Raw genomic sequence first — 24,043 nt, forward strand, 5'->3', positions numbered from 1 at the left:
GTCCTCCCAGCAGCTCCAGTGGAATCTGCCCGTGGGTCAGTTTGGTCCAGTGTGTTATCTTGAAGCATCATGCCCTTGGCATCCAAAACTAAAACAGATTTTATGTCATAACACCGAAGCAGTTATGAGGACATACGAGACTCATCTAGGTTACAACATTCTCTCATGTTTAAACATGATAGCGTGCAGTGAAGTTAAATGGCACAGTCCTGAGCTGAGTTGTGAGTGTGACTTCTGAAGGATGTGCCCAAATGCCATTAACGTTGTCTCCCTCGTGCTGCTTTGAAGTCAGGCATGTGGACACTCTTGCACTCCCATTTCTAGCTATTAGAAGCAGAAATTTCCATTGCATGCAGGGGCTTAAGTTTCTTTCTTTTTTTTCAAAAGCACTGTAACTTCGAAGCAAGGCTAAAGGCCCTGCATTTTTTTAAAAAAAAGAAAATACACAATTTGAGCTTTGAGTACTCAGAAAAAGAAACATGGGAGCCATACCTTTCATCTAACTGAAGGAAACTAGATGACAGTGTCTTCCTCAGGTTCCAAATAGGGAAAACCAAGAGACAAGTGGGTCAGGTACAGAGATAACTGATGAGATTGCTTCCTAAGCCATTTTGTCCCTCTCCCCTTTCCAGTGTCTTCATGACAAGAAGTAGTTGTTTTTCTGGGGAAGCACATTTGTGAGCATGCTTTGGCAATACAGAGTTTTGCAAGCCATACCTGGTACAGTTTTAACAGTGTGACCAGATGTATCTTGACTTCAGAGTTGCAGTGGAAATGTGATATTGGGATGCATCAGTGTGTTAAGGATGAGAAGGAAATAAATGTATTTAAGAAATGTTGCTCTGACGTTGGCATATATAGATCCATTTGTCTGAAACTATAAAAGGAGAGCCAGCTGAAGATGGGGTGCTTCTTTTGCACCAAGAGAACTGGATGCTAAGCTGCAGCCTTTTACTTACTAGCCCACCACAAGAATGGGAGTCTGGGCATGTAGACTACTGTGCAGTATCAGGCAGAAGCAGGGCCTCTTGGATGATGGGGGACAGGCACGATGCTCATGGGGCTAGATTGTAGCGGGACAGGTGCTGTACTGTGGGTTGGGGTGTGGGGGAGAGCTGCCGGGCTCCGTGCAGCAGCCCCACACGGTCCTGGGCGCTGCCAAGGGCCTGTGCTGGATCATGCCCCAGCTGTTTTACAAAAATTCAGTCCGGTCTATGGGATCTCTGCTGGTATCCTTTAAAGGCATACCTTAGAAGTGGCATTGGCATTAAAATTTATGTGGACTTTCTGCCTCGAAATGCTTGCTGACAGTGTCGTGTTCTCCCCCCTGCTCAGGCACATGAAGATTCATGAGAAGGATCCGAACAGCATCGCGAGCACAACTCCCCCATCGCCGCTGAAGCGCAGGCGGTTGTCTTCGAAACGGAAGTTTAGTCATGATGCTGAGATGGACAGAGAGGAGAGGACACCTGCAAAAAAGGTTCTTTACAGGGCATGAAGCAGAAGATGTTCCTGGCTACCTCCTAAACTGTCAGCTGTTGAGTTCATGCAGTCTGCATAGAATTATTAAAATGTGGTTCTGTTACAGCCCTGTATATATTTTAAGATGCCATGCTTTTCCCGTGTAGCCAACACTGTTGCCTGAGATTGAAAATTAATTTCTAACTTCAGAGATGAAAGAATTCAAATTTTGTAATTCTTTATTTTTTAAATTTTTGGGTTTGCTTATGATTTATATTAGATAATTGATGTTGGACAACAAGAGGATTAACTGTTGTTTTGCTACTGCAGCTTTTTTCCTATTTTTTTGTTCCTCCCATTTAATTCATAGTAGTTGTGCAGGATAGTGATTGGAACTTCTAAAAAAACAGCGTTTGCTTCTGGTTTTGTCTTGATCTGGAGAAAAAAAAATTTGTAGTACATTTCCCTTTCACAGTAGCATAATGCATTATTGGAGTTGCAAGAGCAACCAGAAAATATTTATTTAAAGGCTAGATATTTCCATTAGAGTTTTGTTTATGAAATATTTTGGTGCATTTCAGTCCATACAAAATGTACAGTGGCTGCCAAACTTAACTCGACTGTTTCCACTTACAGACTCTAAATGGCAAGCTAGTAGCAGTTCCATTTAGCTCAGTATCCCTTGTTCTGTGCATGCTTTTCTTCCTGTAATCAGAAGAGGGCTATAGAAAACATGCAGAAGTTCATTGCTTTTCACTGGACCACTTGAGTTAGCAGTTGGCAGCATCTCAGTGGCATAAATAATTTAGGCTGACAGCTCAGCTGGCTTTCTGAAGGGCGAGGAATGCTAGTTCAGTGGTATATAAACATATGGGTTTATAAGTTGTTCAGATCACTTTTTCTTGTTAGATCTGATATATCCATGACTTAGCTGCACACTTTAGCTCCTACTGAGCCTCCTTTTCTGTCATGCATGTTCTCACACACGTGCTCCATCGCTTACCCTCTTTCTGTTGCCGAAATGAGTCATTTATGGTTGCCTGCAGCAAAGTTACAGATGAAACCACTACTTCATTTTTACGAGGACTTTGAATGGATTGCATGTATGGTTTGTTGGTTAAAATTTGGTCTAGTGAGGTTTTTTTTCCCCTCTCTCTGAAGGTTGTCGAGGATGGTCACTCTGGTGAAGGGGATAAGAAGGCTGAGGAGGACGTTTATCATTGTCCAGTGTGTTTCAAAGAGTTTTTTTGCAAGTATGGGCTGGAGTCCCACATGGAGACACATCCAGATAATTCGCTGAGGTAAGAAATAGTCCAGAGAGTGTTTCTGGTCACCAGATGGCCTGAGGGAGCCTGCTGGGGAGGGACAGGAGCCATTCAGACCCCTACACTGCTAACTGCCCCCTCTTTGTGTTTTTTTTTAATGTTTCTGCCTTATCTTGTGTCACCAGGGTGCTGTACAGCTTAATTTTATTATTTTTTGCAAATACAGTAAATCTTGCCAGTTAATAGCTGGGAATGTTTTTAGAAGAAATTAAAGCACTGCTTCCTCCCCTCCAAACCCATCAGTGTTGTTACATAAAACTGTAAAATGCCAACATTGCAAAATTTTGACAAGTTAAACTCAAGTATTCAGGTACCAAGCTATGAGATTGTTCTATCCAGAAGACGACAGCTGGATATAAAGGTCTTGTTGTCTGTCATGAAGGTTCTTCAAGTGAAGATAGATGAGTTTCTGGTTCCAGACTTTCAGTAAAATGTGTTAATGCTTTTCTGCGTGTTGAGGTTAGGGAATGATTTGGATTTTGGCCTAAATCAGCTTCTCTTAACAAGGAAAAAATAGTTATTAATTGTTTCGGAAGGTGCTTGGGTGTTGTGTTTTGGTTCACGTAATTGCCCCTGGGACTCCTGATACTTTTTATTTCCTGGGGTTTTTTTACCCTAGAAAAATGTAGAGCCAGATACATGAAGATATAAAAGAGATATTCCAAGTCTAGTTTAAACATATAGAAAAGCTGCTATTTTGGAAAAGGAGATGGTCCATTTGCAGAAGCTTGCCAGTGTTTGAAGCTTTATTTTGAGACATTTGACTCTAATGATCTTTTCAGAAGAGTTCAGAATTCAGCATCTTGAAGTGTCAACACTCTCTCCTGAATACAGTTTCTTCATAGAATGGCATGGAGTAGAGCCATCCCATTCTATTAAATGGGATTAATGCTATTAAATTTTTCAGTGTTTTTAATTAGAAAACCTTGGTAAATATGTGTAAAACCATTTTAAAAGCATATATTACTGTTATTGGGGAAGGGAGCTGGAAAGCTCTTTCTTAAACTTGATCCAGCAAATAGTAGTTAAGTAAATGGAGTTTGCTGTTTCTGAAGTAAATGAAGTACATTTTCATTATAGAGCAAAACCAAAACAGTTGTTCTCTGATAAGAGCTCTGCAACCCCCACAAAAGGGAGTCCGAAATAATTTTGCCATACACTTTACGCTTTAGAGAAAGCAGCTGTCATGTTAGGCTTATCCTGGCAAGCTGAGTGGAGAGGTGGATTCTTTTGCTTTGAGTGATGGTTAAGAGGTAACAGAATAGACACCCTTCTAGCTTGGCAGCTTTGCAGTCTGCTGTGGCAAGGCAGAAAGACACACTGGCTGTGCAAACACACTGTTCCTCTTCATGAAACTCTTTCTCTAGGATTAGAAGACTTGCTTTTGGATAATATTCTATTGAAATGGATTTTACTACCCTTGATTGTGTTAAGCAACAAAGACTAAAACGTGTCCCTAAATCAAAGCCACAATTGTCCAGCTCTGTGGGTGTGAGTTAGGGGTGGTGCTGGGATGTTGGTCTTTATGGATTTCTGTAGATGATGGTAAGGGAGTTTTTGTCAAATATTTGCTTTAGCAATTGAAGACATGTCAGTGGAGATAGGACAGGACAGGGAAGCTGTGGTTCTCCTTGGCCAGTTAACATATTCGAGTGCAACTTGCCCTGCCTGTCTGGTTGAAAACACAACTTTTGTCCTAGTCAAATGGCAACATCTGCTTGGCCCAACCTAACAGAAAATCCTCTGGTAAGCAGAGCAGTCTGGGCTGCTCTTACGGTGAGTCTTTTATCCCAAATGAAATGGGTTAAAATCTTTGGCAGACAGGGACTGTAGTCGCCTGGTTCCCAGGGTTCTGCAGGACTGTTTGTAAGATTCAACAAGATACGCTGAATGTAGCACGCCATTCTCAGTCATGCATTCGTGTGACTGAAATGATTCCTTTTGGTGAGGCTTGGGGATAGTTTCTTTGAGTGAAAGAGATGAAGAGAAGAGAATGTTTTGCTAGAGTATCGGAGCAGGAGGCACAGGTGTATGGGTGTGCTCGTGGCAGGGGAGCAAACAGCAAAATGTTAGAAGGCATTCATCAAATCCTGGTGTTGGCTTCTTGTAGAAGACGAGGAAGAACTCTCCTTAAAGTTCAAACAAACAAAAAAAGCATAGCAGCTATGCTATGAGCAAAGGGCAGGGAGCAGAACACCCTCAGTCTCTTTTTATTGCCAATATTGTAAAAGTAGTCACTTGATCAGGACTTCTGTGAGGCAGGTATCAGATGGTGTGCACCCCAGAGCCAGATGCTCTGGGCCTGGCAGTCGGTTTGGAGCTGCCAAAGGTAGCCCAGCACAGACTGTTTCATCGTGACCAAAACTAAGTCTGCCAAGCCGGCCTTTCTTTGTAAACCACAGGGAAAACATCCGACTCCTTTTTGCTTCCCCGGTAGTTAGTGTAAAAACGATTGCGGACATGGGCTCTGGAGGGGTGCACCAGCATGCATTGCCTTGATGGTGGTACCAGCTTCCCTTCAGGGATACATCCCCAGCAGCAGCAAAGTGTCGGGGTGGGCAGGAGCTTCTGCCTGGCTTCCTTGTGGTCCTTTAATCCTGCCATTGTGGTGCTGTTGTGTAAATACAGCCTCTTGCCCCAGAGCTGTCTGAGTCTGTCTGTCCTGGCCCCCCTCTGCTAAGTAGCAGGAAAGGTAGGGCTGTCTGGCAGCCCCCGATCACTATGTGAGCAGCTAATTTACAGGGTGGGCCATTACCCTTCCAGATACTGTCAGATGAACAACTTGAAATCACAGGGTTAGCTGTTCAAAGTCAGATGAAAAGACACCCTGCATTGTCTTCCCCAGTACTGCTTTTTCATATAAAGCCCCGAGTGGGGAGCACCTCATTGTTTAATTGCGGCAGAATAAACAATACTTAATCCACTGATTGTGTGAGAGGGGCTCCCGCTTGGGAGAGTATCTCTTGATTATGTAAAATCCTAAATCGTGCATCTTTGTCTCCTAATTACGGTAAGAACTGCCCTGCTCTTGGGAGCCATAATAGGGCCCTTTGTCCCTCTGACAATGGGCAGTGGCACTGCATCTCCTTCTTGGCATTACCCCCCCCCCCCCCCCCCCGCGGTCAGTCTCTGTCCCTTTGAAGCCCTGGGACCTGCACCCTAATTAGTGACATGAGCTGGTCCCAGCGAGGTTGTCTGCAGTCCCCATTAGGACTGGGAGGTGGCCCAGGGGGTCTTTCTGACCCCCTTGGCCTCTCTACCTGGATTATTTGAAGAAGTCGTCTGTTCCCCTGCAGCTGGGGCCTCAGGACACAGTCTATTTTGGTGAGTTTGTATCTGAGTGTTGATATAATTAGCAGAGCACTGAAATGCTGTGCAGCCAATAGGGAAAATGAGAAACCTCGTGGAGCAGGGTAACTTCTCTGGAAGCTTTTGTTCCTGAGGGTTGCTGTCAAACATGGTAATGTGCTTGTAAAGGTCGCCTGACAGACAGCTCTGAGCAGCATCAGCAGTGCAAGCAAAGGAGACATGAGGATTTCCTGGGGAGAAGCCTTTCGAGGCACTACGTAAGGTTTCTCCTCTTTCCTTTGGCAAGTACAATGGAACAGGCTTAAAGTAAAACGTGTGGCTTTTAAAAAAAGTGCGTGCACTATAAAATTCCTCTGTTGGCTCTCACTGTAACCAAAGCATACCTTTTATATTTCCTCTCCTTCTCTTCCAGGAGGCTTCTTACAGTACTCTCCGTACTAATAGCTAAAGTGTTTTTAATTTCTCCTTCCTTGCAGCAGCAAGGAGACATTTATGCTGCCGTGCATCTTCCTGAGGAGAGGAGGAGGGAGGTGGGTGATGGCCTTGCTGTTGCCTCCTTTCTTAGAGACGTTTCAGCATCAGTTCTCAGCAAGGATAGTTGTGCAGTTTGAGCGTGGTAGAAGCCTGGATCGTAATGAGTGTTATGAGGACTTTCTGATCACATTTGGTTAAGTGCGGCATTGCCTTCAGTTATGGGATTTGGTTTTGCTAATTTTTTATAGGAGACAAGAAACACATACATTGCAGAGTGTGAAAGACACTGCCTGCCTCAGTCACTGAGCTGACCTGGTGACCAGAACCAGTAGATGCCTGTTGCCGTGAATGGATTCAGGGTAGATTAAGTTTTTTGACCTTTTACAGAGCATGTCCAAACAGTGATATATTATATTAAGCTTTGTAACTTGCCAAATCCCAGGCATATTTTCACAAGGACAGCAAAAGCAGTTCTCTTGCCCCAGGGTAGTGTGCTTCTGTAGAACTTCCAAACAAAGGAAACCAAAAGCCATTCACAGATACCTTGTTCTTCAAAACAGCCTACCCAAGTTTTGCTGAAACTTGTAGCCAAATTGGCTAGAGGTTGAGTGCCAGCGTGGAAAGCTGTTGTTTTGAACAGTTAGATCGGTAACAGCCGTAGCAACAGAAGAGCTCAGGTCCTGGAACGGAAAGTGTCAGGACATCCTGACCATAGGTGTCATCTGCCCTCCAGTTTTGCCAGGGCAACCACTATGAGCTCTTGTTTCTGAAAACACTCCCAGGTGGAAAATGCTGTCTTGGTGTTACCTGGCTTCACTCAGAAGGAGTGGACAACTTAAATGCCCGAGGAGTGGTCTCCTGGACTTTGTGGGTAAATTGTTTCACAAGATGTCGCGTGCAGCTTGCAGTTCAGTCGGGCTGGTTACCAGGCTTCCCCCTTTGCCAGCACATCCCCATTCTTCAGTGCATAGTGTCAGGTAGGAGCATGCTGCAAGGCACCTGGACCCATGTCCCAACATTAAATCATTTTAGCCAATGCACATGAGCAGCCTCATTGAATCAAGACAAAAGGAAGTGGGGTTTGAGTCAAAGTGATTCCAGCTACTTAGAATATTACATGTTTATTGCTCAGTTACTGCTCTTCAGGGCAGTTCTGCACATTGGCTTTGGGGAGATGACATCGCAAAGAAAATAATTTAATGTAAATTTAAAGTGTACGAATATGATTTCAATTATTAGCACCAGGAGAAAGACTAGTACAAGACTAAGTTGTGTACAGAGCAGCAATGTGACTTGAGTAAAAGTACATTGTATGGAATGTAAAAGAAAAAAACAACAACAAAAAAACCAAACAACAGAAAAAGCCCCATAGGTTTCATTCCTGTTTTTGCTGATGGTTACTTAAGCAACTATAGGAATTCACTTCCTATCTCTTCTGTCCTTATATAGTAGGGAATAATCCTGCTTACTTAATTTTTGTGAAGCATGTTGCTTTCGACACGTGGTCAGCCTTTTGTGGGAAGATTGTGTTAATGGCATTGCAAACTTGCGAGAGTGAATGTGTTTGAAAACTAAACGTTGTTTGCATTTTGTACTGCTTTTGAGACAAAACTGTGTGTTCATGGTGAGGAAAGGAAGTTTTTTCCTAGTACGTGACACTACTGTTACTGGAAGCAGCTTGAAGCATGAATGACAGTAGTCTTCATGCACCATTGTGAAATTTCATCTTTCTTTTCCATCTCTGTCACAGCTGTTGGTGTGCATGTAGTTAAGCCTTATTCCTTGTTAGCACTTCAAAATATGAAACATTGTGCTCTTTTAATGCAGCTGGATAATTCTGAGGTTGTTTTATCCTACACGATTGTTGAGTACCAAGAGAGATGGAGAGCACTTCAGCCTGGACATATGTGTTCATGGACCTCCTTGATCTTTGGTTTTGGCACATTGTGTTTTGGCCCAGATACTTCCCTTCTTAGTCATTGTTGGATTGTACCAGCAAGGATAGTTTAGGTAGGAACTGCTGCTAGAGTTACTAACAGAGCCAATTCAACAAGATCTGGTACAGCCAAGGATGGAGGCACAGAAGGGTCAGTAGTGTGGCATTGCCGATTTGTCTGACTCTTCTGCTCTGCTCTGCTCTGCAAGCTGCTTGCTCGGTGTCTTACTGATAGGAGTTAGGAACCTAATCCTGATCTCTGTGGGCAGCATTTTCAGTGCAGGAGCAATTCCATGAGCCAGCTGGTGACAATGAAATCCAGTTCCGGTAAATGCTAGGACCAAAAATATGCCATGGTACAATGCAACTCTTAGTGTTTATAAGGCAGAGGAGAGGGTATGCAAGCAAGCTGGTGAATGCATCCTTTTACTGACCAAATGGAGAAGTAAAATCGGTGGGTTGAGCATCTGTCTGTATGCTGGCTTGCAAAAGCAGACCAGATCTGCATTTTAAGCGCTTTCTGAAGTTTCTGTTCAGGAAAGAGAGATGGGAAATATCTGAAGAGCAGCGCGACTCCAGCACTGGCCTAGAAGTAGTCGGCTCACATCAGGGAGCTCATTGTGCGAGGAATCCAGAGCAGCCGGGTGAAAATACCAGCTAGTGAATGGACACAGGGAGTGACACTCTCATGTGAAACTGTGCGGTGTGTCACATGGTGTTGAGTATCTTAGCTCAGTTGCAAGAATAGAAAGTGGGTAAAATTCAAAGCCGACTGTAGAGGAAAGCTTCTTGTAAATGGGAATTCAGGAGGGAAAGAGGGCTGAGCCAAAATAGGTTATTAGCATGCCTTCCTGATCCTGATGACCAGGGTTTGTTTATATGCAGGCTCTCTCAAAGTGCTGGCTGCTGCTTATTGTGTTAGCAGTCACGTCTGCATGCTGAGCATAGCTTACCTGAGAATGTAGGAAAGGGCAAGGGTGTTCAGTCCAGATTTGGCTGCACCTATTTGTGAGCCCTGTTGTCATCAGTGGATGGTTATAGGATAGACGAGTGCCTGTAGATGTGTTTCTTCTAATGTTACTTGTGAAAAGTGGTGTTGCTTTTTTAACATCATAGACACATAGATTTATTTTTTTTTAGCTCTTGCCATTAATTTAAAAAATACACAAGTGCTTGACTTCCGTATTTGAAAGGTGTGTTAGAAGGAAGGAAGAGCTTTCCTTTTCTTATCCCGAAAGAATACCAGAAGCTCCACTTAAGTTTGTGTGCACAAATAATGACTTCTGTTCTGGATGCTGTGCAGCTTCCAATTTTAGTAGCTGTAGAGGACTATACTGGTGATGGGCTTTTTTTTTTTCCCCCAGGTATGCTTGCCCTAGTTATTAAACCCTTCGTTGTTATTTATGCTGATCTTCAGCTCTTGCTCCTTGATTCTATCCAGCCAGGTTTTTGACACTTCTAGTTTTTAAAGCTTTGACCTTTATTAAGTAAAAAGAAAATGAACAACTTTGTGCAAATATCTGCAGGCCATCTGCCATTTTCCCTTTGTTTGTTCTTAGTTCTGTGTTAATTGTGTTGAAGTAAATGGTAGAGTAAGGTACCGTTCCACTGGGGCGGAGGTACTTAAATCTAGCACTGTCGAAGTGCTGCTGGTGCATGCCTTTTATTACAGAATTGGGAAGAAATGAAAACTTTTTTCGTGATTTTTCTTGCTGACACACAAAGTTAAAAGATGGTAGAGGATAGCTTGTGCTTTTTTGTTAAACCTTCTGGTGGTTAACTTCATTTGTGTTACTCTGTGGGAGTCACCATGCACTGGTACAGACACTGGCTCCACGGCATGCCAACAAGTTTCTGAAGCACGACATCACCCTGGTTTATATCAGATCTGCCCTGGCTCCTACATGATACTTTTCTTGCCTGGACCACAGCGCGGCTGTAGGAATGCACATAGCATTGTGCATCCTTCTATTAATAGAAGGGCTGGCACAGTGGTTTCAGCCTTTGCTGCACCCAAGGGTGGCTTCTTTGAGGGAGATGATTAAAGGGAGCGATGGGACACAGTAACAAAGTCAGACAGTGAGTGGGGAGGTGGAAGGGAGGAAAAGTTAAAAGGAAAGTCCTGCTTTTGCTGAGGAGGTAAAGCAGTGTGCACTGAACTTCTGGGGAGCTATGTCCGTCGTCTCCCTACATGCTGGGAAAGGGGAGGGGAGCCTCTCCAGCCTGGCAGGGAGTTACCTCCCGGTGCTACTGTGCAGCCTGCAGTTTCAGCACTGACCCATAGCATTAGGCGAGGTGGAAATGGGAGAGCAGCAGGTCCTTTGGGGTCAGACACGCTCTGATGCTGCGGGGGAAGGAGGCAGGAATGGTCATGGCAGGACAGTGGGAGGACCCACAGGGATCCCCGGCAAGGAGGTGGGAACGACGTTTGCAGCACTGCTGCTTTTCCATCACTCATCTGCAGCAAGTGGGAGAGATTAGTGCAGCTGTTGGATGTTATTTCCCAGGGCCCTGGGTGTGGAGGCCAGGAACCTTTTTTTTATCCAAAAGGAGATGAGTATCTGGACCTGGGTGGGTTTGCACGGGAGAAGAAACTAAGTTGCTCTCTCTCTCATGACCCTGCCTTTGCCTTGCCCCAAAAGATGTGAGAGAAGCAAAGGAGTCCTTTCCTGAAGGGGAATATGCCTGTAACCTGCTAGTTTTTCTTTCGTAGGTGGTGAAAGCCCTTATGTTCAAAGCCATCCTTTTTCCATCTCCCCCTTCGTGTCAGCCTCCTCTGCAGCCCACGTTCCCGGTGCAGAGGCTGGGAGCCTGCTCCTGTCCCTGGTGCGGACATGAGTGAATGGCAGTGAATCGCCCATCTTTCCCTTCTGCCCAGTTGTATGATTTTTAGGTCAGCATAGGATTTTCTTTGCTCATAAGGAGAGCTGTATTAATTCTGCAGATAATACGAGACAGAAAGGAGAATAGTAATGACAAAGGTAGAAATTTATATTCGGTACGTATTGGGGATCTCAGTGGGAGGAGTTAGATGACTTAATAACATAACTGTATATTAATGACTTCTGTCTCAGGATATGTTTCATTCTTGCTTTGTTTTCCTTGCTTCAGTTTGTGGCAGTTGGTAAAGAGCACAAAGGAGCTAAAGTTGCTAAAGAGGAAAGGAACAAAAATATACCAAGCTTTTTATTTTAGATAAGGCCTAGATTGGCACTGTTTTTATTTGTTGACATCCACAACATGGGCAACATAGTGTTAGTGAGCTGCATGGGTGAAAACTTCAGGTTTTGGTGTACTCTTGTGTGGTTTCAGAAGTCTAAGTAGAAGAATGCTAAATGTCACTTTCCTTTTCCCACCACCAGTCTCAGGTAATGCAGACCATAGTGTTTGTTTAATTTCTTGGCAACAGAATGATGGCTATAAATATTTGGCATTTGTATCTTGACTACTGAAATAAAAGATTTAGAAGGATTGAATGTTTGACTCTATTACCCTTAATCAAAATAAAGACTGATTAATTTTGCTTAAAAATTGGCCATGCATTTCCGTTCTAAAATGTCTTTCCTTTTTTTTAAAGAAAAAAAAGCTACTTCCATTGCTGACAAATTGGAATTGGCTCAGAGGAGAGTGTAATGTAAGGCAACAGGCATCGCTTATGTAAACTTTTCTTGCTTAGGTGCCGCTTGTCATGAGTGTAGCAAATCCTGGCTTGCCTCTTGTACAAGCTGAACAAAGCATTGACTATTTCTTAAAGCCTGTTAAAATGCTTTTATATCTTAATTAGCATTACAGATTTCAAGAATACTAACTTGTTTTAGCAGAAAGCTTTTTAGTGGTGTGTTTTGACACTGAGACCTTGTCTGCATTTGAAAAAAAAGAAAAGAAAAAGAAAAAGGTGCACTGGTGTAGCAGTAATTAAACAGACTCGCCTGGTGTGATATGTGGCCTGAACACCAAGGTCAGCCTGGTCATTGCACTGTTGTCACGTGGTTGTGTTTTGGTTGTGCTTTTGTGTTTTAGCAGTTCTGTTTGCTCACCTACTTGCTTTGTACACCTCTGCCAGCGAGCCAGGGCCCTAGTATTATGTTTGCATTGTACAGGTATGAATGACTCCAAAATGAAAATGTGATTGAGAATGAAGCCATTTTAAAGCAGTTTTAGCTACTAAAAGCAGTTTTTTCCTTTTCACTTATAACTGAATCTCTGTGCTCAGAACTGAACAGCTTTCTTCTCTCTGCTCTGTAATCGTATTTATAGAAAAGTGGAAAACTGTGGCCAAGACTAGCAATCACATGATAACACAGCAGCTGTTATTTGGTACATCTGGAAACTTACCTTGCAAGTAGAATGCTTTTATCTCTGCTCAGGTGTTGAGCCATTGCTCTGCCTGTTCTGCTGGCAACCTCAGAACCTGTTCCCATCTCAGTTCTCTGCAGCCATACCATCCGTGTTTGACTTGGCATTACATACACATGAGAAGACTTGTGAAATTGTAAGGGGGGTGTGCTGGTGTTTTGTTTTGTGGGGTTTTTTTTTTTGAAGTTCGTCATGAGCAAAGTATTACCATATGTTTCCGATGCTTGATTTGATATGCTGGACTTTTCAGACTTTCCACAATTATTTTACTTTTTTTAAAAAGCAATTTAAGCAAGATGAAAAAATGCTCATATCGCCTAAGATTCCTTTCTTTTACCTTTATTAGACCATGGGTTTAGATTTAAGAATACTGTAGGCATTGACAGTACCTAAAGATGGAAAATAATACCAATGGCAAAACAGAGAAAGTAATCGTTAGGCTTCCTTAAAAAAAAATCAATGCTTCCAGTTAATACATTGTTAGGCATGGCAGCTTACTGAATTTTGAATTAGCACAAGCCTTCATCAGTGCAGCATGATGCTTGCCTCAACTAGTTAGGTTTTGAAGCTGAGTACCTGTAAGTTTTTTTTGGAGGTGGTACATGTCCATATCTACATCTGCATTGCAAATTGTATTCAAAGCTCAAATCATGTCACTTTCCTACTTGAGGTGGGGAGGGAACTCCACAAAAACACATGCAAAAAAAGGTTGTGCATGCTCTTGGGCAAAACGGGCCACGTATTTTAAGTAGCTTGCACCCATAACGAAGACTGACAAGCCCAAGTGAGGTCTGCAGAGCCTGAGAGACCTCCCGAGCTGGCAGTGCAGTGGCACCTCTCAGCACCAGGAGCGGCTTTACAATGACCTCCCGTGTCCTTGGCGAGCAGCACGGGTGCAAGGTGCCAGGGCAGTCGCTGGAGCCCTCTGGGCCGCCTGCTTGCCTGGGCAACCTGCCCCGGAGAGGCTGCTCCACACGTCTCTCAGGGAGGGCTTTTCTCTGTGTTTATCCCAGCTCTCCAAGCTGCGGCTGCCTTTACAGGTGTGCCTGGGCTGCGGAGGAAGAGAGGGCATCCAGGGTCCCACCCATGCTCCATCTCCCATGTAATCCTGTAAACTGTGACACTAGGGGAAGGTGCTGAGCCAAGGCACGGCACCTTTGTATGCCCTGAAGTGCCTGCATCTTGAGATGAGAGGCATGATTTATCTGGATGTTTCTTTTTTCAGCCAGGAGCTTCTTTTTTAACCAAGTGGAAAACAAGCTTTTCCCAACTTCTCTTTTTGCTTGCTACTTCTTCACTGACAGCAAGGAAAATAAAAGACAAGACTAAGGAAGAAAGAGAAGAATACAGAGGGGTGTTTAATTCTGTGTCTTATGAAAGAGAGAAAGTACATATTCCTTTTTAAAGATGTATTACTTTTGTTTTAGGGGAGGGGAGGCGGTTCCCTTTGCATGGAAAACACCATTTTTAAATTGCAAATTTTTTGCTGTCCTGAGGCATAGTAGTTGATACAGGTGTACTGTGAAGGACTTTCACACGGGTCTCTGATGTGAAAGATTTACTCTCATGTGCAGCTTTTGATGGGAACCCTAAATAAACCAGTGCTTAAAATCAGTGTGTAGAACAGACTATGGAGGTAAGGGAGTGTAAGATGGACAAGGTGCACCTCCCTGCTGCATGTGGGGGCTGGCTGCTCGCCCAGGAGCACTGGCTGCTGCTCACCCAAATCCTGGGGGTACCGTGGCAGGTGCCAGCTCTCCCAGTAGCTCTGTGGTCCCATCAGTGGTAGCAGTGCCTGCCCTGTCACACATGAAGGGATACGGCCGCTGCATTGGCTTGCTGGTCTGGGGGAGGCCAGGCACATCGGGGACCCCGGAGCTGCCTCAGGATGCCCTGAGGTGAGGGTCTGCATCCCTCTGGAGAACATCTGGCCCCACAGACCGTTGGCGATGCTCCTGGTGGTGCAGAAGCGTTGCTTGCAAGCCCTTGTTGTCTGTACGCTGATATACCAGGAGGAGCATGCCAGAAGTACTCCTTGCTTTCACGTGAGGTGTTTTCATCACCTCTAAAAAAGAATTTATTCCAGTAGCCTGCAAGTTCTTCAGGTGACTGCTCTAACCCTTTAATGCCCTCCTTCCCCCAGCAGTTTTGCTGTTTGCGTGGTTTTGTTTTTGCTGAAGATGAAAGCTTTGCATCACGGAATAGGTACTGTGAAGCGAGATGGAGGAGAGCCGTAGATCCTGACACTACAGGAGCACTACGTGTTGGCATTCACACACCATACTGCCCCCCCGCCACCACCAGAGATTGTTGTCACATTTAGCAGACCTCTTAAGTAAACGTTTTCTTTGTAAATGGCATTGGTTTGGTATTTAATGGAAAGCAGGGGGCTGTGCTGGCAATAATTGTAAAGGTAGGATGCAAGTGAATTGACAGGGGAGATAAAAGAGATTAAACCTCCAGCGCATAATATTTATGTCCCAGCCTTCTGGGTACCGTGATAACAAAGGCCGTGTTACATATACTTCACACTTGCTTCTTTCACCACTCAGAAACTATGAGTCCAATTGCTTTGTGGGTGACTTGATTATCTCTTCATTTTTCAGGGAATAAAAAAGGTCGGTGGAAGTTTATGTAGTGATAAAAGAACAACAATGGGAGTTTGTTAGGGACAGGACAGGGAGGGGATGCTTTCAGGATTTTGTCAGAAGTCATTTCTAGTTGCAGGATGTTTTTTTAATGAGTAGGCACATGTCCTTTTCCTTGATGTGGAGGGCGAAGACAGTATGGGGAGAACTAAGGCAGGGGGAGACAAGTGAAAAACTTGTGCCATATAATAGTCTCACTGACAAAATCTGACTGCTTCGCATTCACTAGTGGATGCTTCTGTGAAACCCGTGCTTTGGTTGCAAGCTGGAACTGCAACCACAAGGAGCCATGTTGAGTGAAACTGTGTGTCAGTTGTTGAATGCAGAGTGGACATGACCTGTCATGCTGCAGAGCTGAAATCCCAGATATTTAAAAGGCAATAACTTCTTTGTTGACATGTTGCCCAAATGTTGCTGCGTAGTCCTTACTGCCTGCAGCATAGCTGCATTTCCAATACCTTTGATTGTTTAACCCAAGTCTGCTTTATTTGAGAAACTTCTGTTTAGCTGAATTGGGGATTTGAGAACTTAAGAAAAGCATGAAATCATAGCAATCAAGTGTAGGTAGGAAAAGAGATTGCTTCTGCATTTTTCTTTGTCTTTGGGGCACACTGGCAGTGAAGGAGATGTGTGAGTGTCAGAAGTGTTGAACGTTTTTCACATCTTCCTCCTCTGACCCTTTTCCCCTTCAAGGACCATTAGTTTTCCTTTTAAAACAGTATATTTCTCATCACAGCTTTGAGAAAAATCAGTGAAAGTTTATGGAGAGGCAGTGCGGAGAAAATTCGTACGCAGGTATTTGAGCAGTGTGCAGTAGCACATTTTAAGCAGTAGTTAAGAAAGGTACTATTTATACATTTGCACCTGCTTGCTATTTAGGTCTGATTTAGCCTCTCTTTGTCACTGATCTTTTTAAAATGTCTTTTATTTTAGTAGTACTTCTTAGTAAAAATGAAATGGTGTAAAGCCATTGAAATATTTATGTGGGACAATGGGAAGGATGTCAGAAGGCTGTGATCTCAGCTGCCGCTTTGCCTTCTGCCCACATGGGACACTCAGTTCTCACGTGCTATATTCTTTAAACTTCCAGTGAACTTAATAGCCAGAAACTGGTAGAAAGTGACTGTGATTGAAATGGCCTTTCTGTGCTGATAGGTTTTTGACATGCTGTGGCTTTGTTTTGCATTTAGCAGGTTCTTAGTATCATGGGGCGAGAGGACAGAGGCCATCCTAATGCAGGAAGATTGATACTTCTTTAGCTTGCAGCAGTCAGTAAGTCATTTCTGGTTTATTCCTTTCGTTTCCAGGTGTGACATCTGTTGCATTACTTTTCGTACTCATCGGGGCTTACTGCGCCATAATGCAGTTATCCACAAGCAGCTTCCCAGAGATCCCATGGGAAAGCCTTTCATTCAGAACAACCCTTCAATTCCAGCAGGCTTCCACGACTTGGGATTCACGGACTTCTCCTGTAGGAAGTTCCCCCGCATTTCTCAGGTAATTTCTGGTCTTCATACTTTAAGATGGCAGCTGATACAGTGCATAACTTCTGAATCCATTGAAAGACTCGTCCTTGTTGAGGCAGAGACGAGGTGTAGAATATTTGGTGGAAAGCATGTTACCACTATCTGTGGAGGCTTCAAACACTTTCTGCCTTTCCTTTTTCTTTTTACATCTGAAGAATATTTGGATTGGGTTTTTTCAGCGTTCCAGTGGATAACTACTGCTGTAAAGATTTATAAAAATATTTTAAAGGAAAACTTTGCTGACAGGAGATCCCTGCCCCTTCCAACCTGCCCATTAGTTCTGTCCTTCCCCAAACCACCCCACGCCTAAAATCAATAGGGAGGACACACGGTGAGGAAGACATTATTTATTTTATTTACTGTAACAAGGATGTAGTTGTGGTGTGAAAGACTTTATCACAAAAAAATTTGGGAAGTCACCTTACTTACTGAATGGTGCCATCTTCAGTGATTTCTTCACAACACACTCCCAGGCACCTTTCCACTATGTTCCTTACGTGAGGTCTGAAGATTTTGCACCTTTGAGGGACGTTGGTTGAGGAAAGGCAGGTAGGTAGTCTAAATATTTTTCCGAGAGCCATAAAGCTTTCTCTTGGGTGGTATTACTGCTCCCTCTGTCAAACCTTGCCTGCCTTAGTTAGTTTGGGTCTAGATGAAGCTGCTTTTCTATTTAAAAAAAAACAAAACAAAACAAAACCCAGCGCAATCCAGCAGGACCATGCTTATTCAGTATCTGCACTTCTCGTATTCTGCTTGGGTTAAAGCATTGATTTCCAGCTCTTCTGGCTGCAAGGTGGTAGAATTGAAATTTGCTGCTGGTCCAGGGGAGCATGTAGGTCATTCTGTAACTAGGAATGTTTTGGTGTGGAAGTTACAAAATCAGGAGAAAAGAACTTGCTTTTATTCCTTTTGTAGTTAATGACAGACATTTAAAGTTACTAAGTGATTTAAATGTTGGCACTTTCCTCTTGTAATGATTTTGCTTGCACTGTTAGGGAGGACATATGAAGTAGCTGCCCAGAGTGTGTAACTGTAAAGAATGTAAAGATCTGGCCAGCCTTCTACTTAATTTATCAGTTGTGCTCTTCTTTGATGTGGAACCTCTGCAACATGTGAGCTATCTGGGTAGTATTTAAATACTTTGTTTGTATTCATGATTGCTTTCAGGGGTAGGTATAAAATCCATTTGTGAGCTTAGTATTTTTCTTGGGAGAATAAATGTATTCAGACTTCCCTAACCAAAAGCCTTTCCACTTTGGGCTCTGCATTTCATTTATTTGCCTTTGGGGGATATTATTTTGGTTGGTTTATGTTGTTTTGCCTTCTTGGATGCCTTTTTCTTTTCTCCTCTCCTTCTAGTTTCTTTGTAGTAATAAAGCTAAAGGAGGTAGTCTTACTGCTTAGTGTACTGAAGTTCGCTGTATAGTCTACTGAGGCTCCCGTCCTGTCAGTGAAGTGAGAGAGGTTTCTGGAGGGGGGAGTTCAGAATGGAAAAGTATTTGAGAGTCTGAATTGCCCTCTGAAGGAGTTTGCCTTTACAGAAGGGAACTTTTGGAGAATCAGCCCCTAATTCAAATACACCACTTAGGTGACTAAAGGCTGCGGAGCAGCAATATCTCCATGCCAGGTAGGTGGTGGCTGCTCTAAACTCCTTAACTTGGGCAGTGGAAGAGACAGTGAACTATTTTTTGGTTTGCAGCATGTGATGCCTTTCCGGTTTGAGTTGGCTACTCCAAATATTTTTGCATGTCTTGCAGGTCTGGTGTGAAACGAATTTGCGAAGGTGCATCAGTGACTTCCATCGATTTATTTGTGAGACATGTAACAAGGCATTCCCCATGCTTTCAGCGCTCAAACTGCACACAGAAACTCACGTGGTGGATCAGGGAAAAGACAAGCACAAACCACAGTCCATGACCCCACCCGGCGAGAACCCAGACCAGAAAGCCTTCATGGCATCCTTGGGCCTACAGTACACCAAAGACATCAAGCCTGTCAAGCAGGAGGACAATACACAAGATGAGGTCCAAGAAATGCGGCTCAGAGCACTGAAGAGTAACCTACCTCAGGAACCCAGCAGCACCAGTCTGCTCAGCCTCTCTTCCCTGGAAGCTGCCTCTATGGGAGGGTCATTTTCAGTCCTTCCCCCTACAAAAGAGAACATAAAGCTCCTCTCGCTGCAGCCTTTCCAGAAGGGTTTTATCATCCAGCCTGACAGCAGTATTGTGGTAAAACCCATCTCCAATGAATCTGCTATTGAGCTGGCAGACATTCAGCAGATCTTGAAGATGGCTTCTTCTGCTCCTCCTCAAATCAGTCTTCCTCCACTTTCTAAGGCACCTTCTGTCCCTGTGCAGTCCATTTTCAAACATATGCCGCCGCTGAAGCCAAAGCCTTTGGTAACACCGCGAACAGTCGTCGCAACCTCTACGCCTCCTCCTCTTATCAGTGCCCAGCAAGCCTCCCCTGGCTGCATCAGCCCAAGCCTCCCACCTCCCCCTCTGAGGCTGATCAAGAACTCGGTAGAGTCCTCCTCCAACTCTCACCTTCCCCAGCCAGGAGCCAAATTGAGTCCTTCCTCACAGTTGCTCCTCCAACCCAAAGTAGAGCCTTTAACTCAGCACGAGATGAAGACACAACTGGAGCAGGACAGCATCATTGAAGCTCTCCTGCCTCTGAGTATGGAAGCCAAGATCAAGCAAGAGGTCACAGAAGGAGACCTCAAAGCCATCATCGCAGGGGCAGCGAACAAGAAAGCCCCAACCATGAGGAAAGTTTTGTACCCCTGCCGTTTCTGTGACCAGGTGTTTGCCTTCTCTGGTGTCCTGAGAGCTCACATCCGTTCTCACTTGGGTATTTCCCCATACCAGTGTAACATTTGTGACTACATCGCAGCTGACAAGGCAGCGCTGATCCGGCACCTGCGGACGCACAGCGGGGAGAGGCCTTACATCTGTAAAATCTGCCACTACCCATTCACAGTGAAAGCCAATTGTGAGAGGCACCTGCGAAAGAAGCACCTCAAAGTGACCAGGAAGGATATAGAGAAAAACATCGAATATGTCACTAGCAATGCTGCAGAGATGGTGGATGCCTTCTGCTCCCCCGACACTGTGTGCAAGCTGTGTGGCGAGGACCTGAAGCATTACCGGGCCCTCCGCATTCACATGAGGACGCACAGTGGCTGCCAGAAGAAGAAGCCATTTGAGTGCAAGGAGTGTGGCACAGCCTTTTCAGCCAAGAGAAACTGCATTCACCATATCCTCAAGCAGCACTTGCATGTGCAAGAAAGGGAGATTGAGAATTACATCTTAGCGGTGGACTGCAGTGCCCAGGAAAGCCAGACAGACCCTCCTTTATTGGAGGACAGCACTTATATGGACCACAAGCCCATGACACCTTTCCTGGAGCCACAAAACGGCTTCTTGCTTGGGACGTCATCTCACGTTCCCGTCAAACTTGAACCTACCGGCAACTTCCCGATGGATTTTGACGAGCCGTTGGATTTCTCTCAGAAGAACAAAAACCTGAGTGCTGTGCAAGTGAAGCAGGAGAACCCGTTTGGCTCTTCTCCCCTGTCCCTCTATGACTGTTCCATGGAGCCTATTGACCTGTCCATCCCCAAAGTCCTGAAGAAGGATAAAGATGATGTCCCATATGAAGCCAGGAATCAAGAGTTGGCTGCTTCTGGGAACAGTGATAAAGCCTATAACTGTCTGCAGTGTCCTTTGGTTTTTAGTACCAATGGGAACTCAGAGGCAAACAGGGCTGTCAAACATCCCCAGCCACTGAAAGGTTCATTGCATTTGACTGTCCCAATCATTTCCCCGGCTCTCCTTGGCAATTCTGCCTTGCTGAGACCCTTGAGGCCTAAGCCACCACCACCACCTCTCTTGCCAAAGCCTCCAGTAACTAAAGAGCTGCCACCGTTGGCTTCCATTGCACAGATCATTTCATCTGTTTCATCTGCTCCTGCTCTGCTGAAAACGGAGGCTGCAGATGCCAGTCCCAGAGCAGTGAGCAGCTCCACTGGGTGTGACAAATCAGGGAACGCCAAAGCAAAAGTGACAATCGTGACCACCGTTCAGAGAGACTCCAGCCTGCCCGGTGACCTGACTCAGGCACGTGATCCAGAGCAGTCTCCCGTTGTTGATGCTGGGTTGACTAAGAAAAGAGGTAGAAAGAAAGGAACGAAAAATAAGCCTAAACTTAGCAGTGGTGTGGATCTGGAGTCAAGTGGGGAGTTTGCCAGCATAGAGAAGATGCTGGCTACCACAGACACTAATAAATTTAGCCCGTTTCTGCAGTCCACTGACAATTTCAAGGAAGAATGCGGCAGAAATGGAACAAGTGAGGACGAGAAGGAAACTGCTGAAGATAAGCTGCTGAGAGGGAAGAGGAATGCTTACTCAGACTGCCTGCAAAATATCCCCTGTCCTTACTGTCCTCGAGTCTTTCCATGGGCAAACTCCCTGCAGCGGCACATGCTCACTCACACAGGTAAGAGCGAGCGCCTTGTGCTCACAGTGGATTGTAGACCCTGAGGATGTTCCTCATGGAAGGGCTTCCTGTGGAGGGATCTTCCTTTCTTGTCCTCTCTCTGATGTCTGAATTGTATTCTTTGTTATTTTGCAAATCCTTAGCCGTTGCTGTTGTGTGGTGGTGGTGGTAAATTTCTCAGTGCCTTTGAGTATCGGGGGGCCAATTAAACTGCTAAAAGCCATTTGACTTCAGTGGCATAAGTTGGTGTCTCTGGGAAAAGATTCTGGTTTCAAGTGTTCTGTTATTATTGTCTTGTCTCGAAGGCAAACGTGTGTGTTGAATATATTCGTTGTGCCTTATGTGGTTTGTTTGGCCGCTTCCAGTGGTTGTTTGTCTGCATCAGTAATGATAAAAAGATCCATAAAAATGACAGCAAATAAATGGAGAATTGTGGCAGGAAAATAAAAATAATATAGAGTTTATCATTTTTGTTCTTGCGGTGGCTTTTATTTGACGGATCAAAGAAGGAGGATGCGAGAAACATCATCCTGAGCATTATGTAGTAGCTTGCCTCTAGGAAATGTTTCTTCTCAGTGCTAGACAACTAAAGGTGGGCTTATGCCCGAAGGCGTGGCAATGTGTATGGAATCTTTAGTATCGTGCTACTGTGTAAGTAACCACAAACCTGGTGTAAACAAAAAGAGGAATTGGGGAGGGGAGATTAATTCTAGGTGTGGGGTTATTTTTCATTCTTCGCTATAAAGGAAATACTGTGTTGAATAGTGTGCTAGCTAGCAAAAGTTCACTCCTTTTTCCACCCACACTGTAATAAGGTAATTAGCAGATTCTCATCCTGCTAGGAGAGAGAGAGGACAGAGCTCTACTTGCTCCCTTTTAAGTCGGTCACAGTTATTGATATTATTTGCTTCATTATGCAATCTCAGCTCCCGACGTAAAGAGTAAAAGGGATATTTGTAAGACATGTCGGGGAATTGGGTAGAGCTTCCTAAAAGGTAACTTCATTTTTTTGAAGGAATCGAGGTTTCCTGGAGCAACTGATTCATGTCTGTGCTAAAGAGGGAAACCTGAAGAGGTAAAAGAGGATAGCTAAGAGGTTTAAAGGGAATCTGAGCTGTGAAGCAGTCCCTATTACAGTTTGCTTTGGGTGACGCAGGGACATAACTTGCAAGGTGTCAGTGCAACAGTGAGGGTATTGTTTTCTGGCCCACAGAGACAAAATTATTTCATCTTATTAAGCATACAGTTTACTTTCCATGGTGAAGGAGAGCTCTTTATTCGTATCAATTGTTTTCTAACACCCTGCTCTCCAAAAAAATATATATAGTTATGAAGAACCGTTCGTGAGACAGAAGACAATAGAGAGGCTTTTCCCAGACTAAGGGGTTTGACCTGCTTATTGATGGCAGACTTCCAAGGTAGCAGCACTCATGTAAACCCTTAATGAAGACAGGAAAATGCACTCGGCCATGAGTTATACTGGTAAAACTGGTCTCCCCTACCACCACCAGGCTTCGAAGGAGACACTGTCCTTTCAGAAAGCCTGTGCTGCAATCCTCGTGAGGAAGGCAAGCAACTGCAGCTGTAGGAGGGCTGGATCCTCAGTACAGATACAAGATTTCTGGTGATACTATGGCAGTGGCAATAATCAAGATTCTGGTTGGTGCGCTCTGGCAGTGATAATATTGAGCTCTTTTCTAATCATCGTCATCAGAGCAGTGTTGAGGGAGACTTGTGCTGGAGGACCACCCCACAGCAAGCTTTGACTGGCCTTGGGACATCTCCTTCCAGGTGACACTAGTACTCTGTTTCTAAACTGGGAGTTCACAGCAGCTCCCCTGTGGCAGCACTGTAGATGAGACTTACTGGAGGGGCGAGGGAAAGGTAAGCTGGGAAGGTAGAGGAGATTCAGGCCAGGGAGGTGGTGCCAAAGCAAGTGCTAGGATGCATTCAGGTGGACCGAGACCAGTATTTTTGTGGTGAGTGTCAGGTGCTGGTGGCATGGGAGGAGTTTGGCAGCTGCATGATAGATACAGCAGTTTGTTGAGTTGTTGTTCTGGTGGAGACATTTACAGTGTCGTAGTGCAATGCACCGTTTCTGTCACCACCTACTGTGCAGGCAGTGGCTTGTTAGGTAGCTCTGTTTTTTAAAAGGAGTTAAGAAAAAGTTCTAGTCACTAATCTTACTGTAAAGAGAAAAGGGGAATTTTATTGTCTGAGCTTGATAGCTGCTCCCAGACCCGGGGAAAGAAGGGGCCAAGAGGCTGATGTGAATGGGACAGATGAGAGTCCTGGTGATCTGCTTCCACACTGCATGTGTTGGGTATCTGCTCCATAGGGAGTCACTGCAGGAAAGCTGGTCCATACTCCTAGATTTCTGTAGTACGCTATCAGGAAAACAAGGCAGTCATTTGAGCTAAGAAGTGGCAACTAGCTCTTCTCCATCCATTTGTAGGAAAGTTGTTATTGGAGTAGTTTATAATTAATAGTGGGAGAACATGGTTGAGG

At 44.5% G+C, this 24,043-nt stretch overlaps 1 protein-coding gene across 1 annotated transcript in view; it reads left to right on the plus strand.

The window, feature by feature from the left end:
* Positions 1 to 24,043, plus strand: part of RREB1 (ras responsive element binding protein 1) — a 64,424-nt gene that overhangs the window by 23,492 nt on the left and 16,889 nt on the right. The window contains exons 4-7 of the mRNA XM_009956100.2: positions 1,336 to 1,480; positions 2,623 to 2,762; positions 16,817 to 17,006; positions 18,793 to 21,535. Of these exons, the coding sequence (XP_009954402.2) occupies positions 1,336 to 1,480; positions 2,623 to 2,762; positions 16,817 to 17,006; positions 18,793 to 21,535 (3,218 nt within the window). The remainder of the gene's footprint in view (positions 1 to 1,335; positions 1,481 to 2,622; positions 2,763 to 16,816; positions 17,007 to 18,792; positions 21,536 to 24,043) is intronic.

This window comes from Leptosomus discolor, chromosome 8, assembly GCF_034619465.1.
Source record: "Leptosomus discolor isolate bLepDis1 chromosome 8, bLepDis1.hap2, whole genome shotgun sequence".
Classification (NCBI taxonomy): Eukaryota; Metazoa; Chordata; class Aves; order Leptosomiformes; family Leptosomidae; genus Leptosomus; species Leptosomus discolor.